Below are 4,774 nucleotides of genomic sequence, written 5' to 3' on the forward strand. Positions count from 1 at the left end.
TTTCATTTGATAACTAAGATGGTCCTTCACTATTTGAAATATGCAATTGACTATGACCTATTTTATGCACTTACAATTGTCAACTTAAATGTTTTATGTGACTCGAAATGGGCAGGAAATCTTGATGATAGGAGAACTACTAGTGGATTCAACATTTTTCAAGGCAAGAATTTAATATCATAGTGTGCCAAGAAACAAGGAGAACAAGGAGTTGTCTCGCGTTCAAGCACATAAGTGGAATACCAAAGCATGATTTTAGCTACAACATAGGTTTACTAGATTATAATGTTAATGAAAGAGCTCCATATTTGTTTTTCAACACCTCTGACTCTCTGGTATGATATCATTAGAGCATTAACCTTAGCCTTAAATCTAGTCTTCCATGCCCGAACCAAGCATGTGAAAATTTACTACCATTTTATTAGACAAAAAGTAGTAAATAAAGATATTCTAGTCAAACATATCTCTACTAAGGATCAATTGACATTTATATTTATAAAAGGGCATAATACAACTATATTTTAATTTCTAAGACCTAAACTCATGGTTTGTAAACTACTCATCAAGGTGTTAGAGTATGTACTGACCTAGTAAAAAATAAGCTACAAGAATCTAATAATTAGTTGCATAAATGAAGTTGGTTTAGTTATATAGCAACAGTTGAAACATTTTCATATTTTTTTGATTATGTTGAACCAACATATTAATATTAGTTGTATAATCTCATTATACCATTTAACTTTCTTCTGTTTGTTAAATGTAACTCTCTGTATATTAGGAATTACATATAAAGTAAAAAACAATAAAGCTAATTAGTTTAAAATATTTTTTTATTACTTATGTTTGTTTATTTTTTTTTATTGGAGTCAGATTTTTAAGGATGTAAACTTTAAATTTAATAATAATATAATAATAATAATAATAATAATAATAATAAATAATGTTAAATATGTTATGATTAAAAAAAATAGATAACCTAATGTTGAGAAAATCTAAGTGTGGAAAAGTTTTATCATTTTCAAGATTATTAGATTTGTTCTATATAAATTTTTTTTCTATAATAGTAAGGGTATTTTTAAAGTCAAACATTAACATTATCTCTAAAAACATTTTAAAGTTAAAAAATTTCATATTCACTCAATATATTTATAAAAAAAAATAAATTCTTTTTATATACTTATTATAAAACTCAAACTAAACAAAATAGGGAAGAAAATAGATTTAATTAAGCCTCTACTATTGGAGTTACATATTAATTAGTTAAGCCATTAGAGCATAGTTATATAACTCAATTTAACTTGCATGTCCAATTTAGTAATTTAGAGTCTAAGCTAGAGCTTGTTTTTATTTTAAATTTATTTAAAAATTAACTTAATTAAACTTGATTTGAATTTAATTAAACTTGATTGTTTAAGCTGATATAACTAAATTTATTATAAAATATAGCTGGTGAATTTCAATAATTTTATTTTTAATTTTATCTAAACTAATAATATTTTAATATCTTTTAAGAAATCATTCAAATTAACATCATTTATTAAAAAAAAAAAACCCTGAAACAATCTTTATTTTAAAATTAATCCATAAATTCACGATCCAAGTATGGTTATAATATCCGTGCTTTAGAAAAATTAAGCAACCATATGTCAATAAATATTTTTGTTGACTAAAAGTCCAGTCGGTCCCACAGTCACGAGATGTACATCGATTTACCTGCGATACGTGACAAGTACCTCAAAATATTTAAGGGTTCTAAATTAGTATGCAATCAGTTTCGACAAACAGTGAGCAATAGTAGAATCACAGGGCTGTAACATCTCTTCTCACAACAGTCACTAACCAACAAATGACTTGTACCTGACCCGTCAATTATAATTAACATCGACGGTGGAAAAATTGCCGTGACCAGAAACTCTCACATCAAGCATTTCACACTATTCAAATCTAGTCACTGTACTGTAATCACAGTTAAGAAAAAAAAACAAGGACGGTAGATTGAATCATTTATCAACACCTAACCATAGTTAATTTAACCTAACCATAGTTAAACATAGTAGTTTATAATCCTCTCTCACCATGTCCTCCTCAACTCCTCAATCCCACGCTCACTTCCAAAACCGCAAGCTATGTGCAAGCCATGATGATGATCGGAGAACATCCTCATCACCATCCAAATCCCACCGTCCAAATCCCTCAATGGGACCCATACGATGACCAAACAACATCACCATCACCGTCAACAATCCCCTCTTCTCCATTCACCAACTACAATGCGCTCGACTCCCTGACGGCACTTCACCGTTACCTTCCGTCAAACGAGCCAGACCCCTCCTTTGAAGACGAGCTAGACTTACCAGTGGATGCGTTCTCATGCGATCACTTCCGTATGTACGTGTTCAAAGTGAGAAGGTGTGGACGTGGTCGGTCACATGACTGGACTGAATGTCCGTACGCGCATCCTGGAGAGAAAGCTCGGCGAAGGGACCCACAAAGGTATCATTACTCTGGAACGGCCTGCCCTGAATTTCGGAAAGGCGGTTGCAAGAAAGGAGATTCTTGTGAGTTTGCTCACGGTGTCTTTGAGTGCTGGCTCCATCCTGCGCGTTACAGGACTCAGCCGTGTAAGGATGGACCTGCTTGTCGCCGCAGGGTTTGCTTTTTCGCTCACACTCCCGAACAGCTTAGGCTCCTTCCTCAGCATAGTCCTAAAGGAAACGGATCCGGGTCGTGGGAACTTGATTTTGGGTCCCTGGTTATACATCCACTCGACTCTTACCTGACAAAAGCCGGGTCTTTTGTTTCATCTCCAACCTCGATTTTGACTTCTCCGCCAGTTTCTCCACCATCTGATTCGCCACCGATGTCACCAGTAAGTCCACAGGTGATTGGCGGGTCTGGATCCGGGTCTTTTAATTCCATGAGTGAGCTTCTTGCTTCCATGCGGGGATTGCAGCTTGGGAAGATGAAAATAGGGTCTCCTGTTGGTTCTTGGGGGGTACAGTCCGGGTCTAGATTCGGGTCGCCACGTGGGTCATCGCTGCGACCCGGGTTCTGCAGCCTGCCTTCTACTCCTACTAGAACAATGGCAACTCGGTCTGGACTTGGCCAGTTGGATATCTGGGGAGATAGTAGTACTTGCGAGGAGGAGCCTGCAATGGAGAGGGTGGAGTCTGGGAGAGATTTGAGGGCGAAGATATATGCAAAGCTGAGTAAAGAGAACTCACTGGACCCTGATCGAGTTGAGTCGGCTGTTTCCGGGCCTGATGTCGGGTGGGTTTCCGAGTTGGTGAAGTGAAGTTTCCAAATTTTTGTTAATTTTGTTAATGGGGTTTAATCAAAATTCCTGTGCCTATCGATTCTTCTGACTTTTTGTGAATATGAAGTTGATGATTTGGTGTAAATATGAAGTTGTAGATGGGGAGAGAGATCTCAATAGTCTCTCCGTTTTGTGGCATTCGAGAGGAGAACAAAAAACAAGATGCAAACCTTTTCTTATACAGAAAACGAAGTATTTCTCAGGGGCTGCCGGAGAATGGGTAGCGGCTTGTTGATCATTCTGTTTATGAATTGTATTTTGAATTATCATTCTGTCTAATTTCCGGATATTATCTTTTATTTTGTAAGTTGCCCTTTGTCTACTATTCTAATCAATGTAATGTTATATCAAGTGAAATTTATTGCTGTCTTCTACCAGTTACTCGGCACTGTTCAGACCAAAATACTCGAGATTTTCTGGACCGTACGGTGGTGTGGGAAGAAAAATGATGGTGGGAGAAGTTGTGTGTTGTTTGGTCGGGGCTCTATCCGGGCAGCTAGAATTCATGTGATAGGAGAGGAGAGGGAAGGAGATGATTTTGTTTCAAATTCCATGTTTCAGGTTTTTCCCCTGCTGTTCATGACCTCAGTAACATGTAAGAAAAGGATGAATAAATCAATGAAAATCAGAGAGTCGTATGTATTTTCAGCCATGAGGAAAGAACACGCAAAGGCTACGATTTCTGTTGATTTCTTGAACAAGACATGATTTTCATATCCATGGAAGTAGAGAGTGTGGATGATGGATGACATAGCAGGAGCCAGTAGATGACCTTTTCGTCCGAGTTTATCAACATTATTATTGACAAATTAAAGGTGAAATCAATAGCTTTGATTAATCAGTACCCCTTTGCATTATCTTCTACGTTCAAAGAACCATAGCGGGTCATGTCCAAATAGGATTTGGATAGTTGACGTGGATGTTGTGACCAGAGAGAAACCCGTCCTTATCTGCTTAAAATCTTTAAAGTTATCTCCTCGGTGCCACTTGTAATTGAGACCAAATTGCTTAACTTTTACGAATTTATTTAAAGAAAATCTCCCTCAGTTGATGTGAAAGTTATGGAGAGACAAGTTACGCTAAAGACAGGCGCCACTAACTATGTCTCTGTTGGGCCCATTTGCAAAAAAAAATCCGGCTGCTGTGTTCGGTTTCGCCGTAGGATAAATATATTGTTTCTTAAAATATAAGAACAAACTACCATAATATTAATTTGTTTAAGAACATTTAGCACAGTTGAATATAAGTCGGGTAGAAACTATTGGAACGTCTTTTATGTGTTTGGTGTTGTCATAGTTATTATAATTTGAAAAAAATTATTTTGTAAAAATATATTTTTTAGGCCCGTTTATTTGCTGGAAAGTAGTTTTTTTTAGGAAAGTGAATTCCAGGGGAAAAAGTGAATTCCGAGAAAGTATTTTCCGATGTTTGGTAGTGTAATGGAAAATAAGCTTGGAA

General features: G+C 36.0%; 1 protein-coding gene across 1 annotated transcript; it reads left to right on the forward strand.

Moving 5' to 3' along the window:
* The first annotated feature begins 2,072 nt into the window (after positions 1–2,072).
* Positions 2,073–3,693, forward strand: LOC118040660 (zinc finger CCCH domain-containing protein 20). The gene has a single exon (XM_035047650.2). The coding sequence runs from the start codon at positions 2,138–2,140 to the stop codon at positions 3,293–3,295; it is 1,158 nt and encodes a 385-aa protein (XP_034903541.1). The 5' UTR covers positions 2,073–2,137; the 3' UTR covers positions 3,296–3,693.
* Positions 3,694–4,774: the final 1,081 nt, after the last annotated feature.

This window comes from Populus alba, chromosome 18 (genome assembly GCF_005239225.2).
Source record: "Populus alba chromosome 18, ASM523922v2, whole genome shotgun sequence".
Classification (NCBI taxonomy): Eukaryota; Viridiplantae; Streptophyta; class Magnoliopsida; order Malpighiales; family Salicaceae; genus Populus; species Populus alba.

What these genes read in the sequence shown, in the direction of transcription:
- LOC118040660 (XM_035047650.2), top strand. Translation starts at nt 2,138, where the DNA reads ATGATGATGATCGGAGAACATCCTCATCACCATCCAAATCCCACCGTC.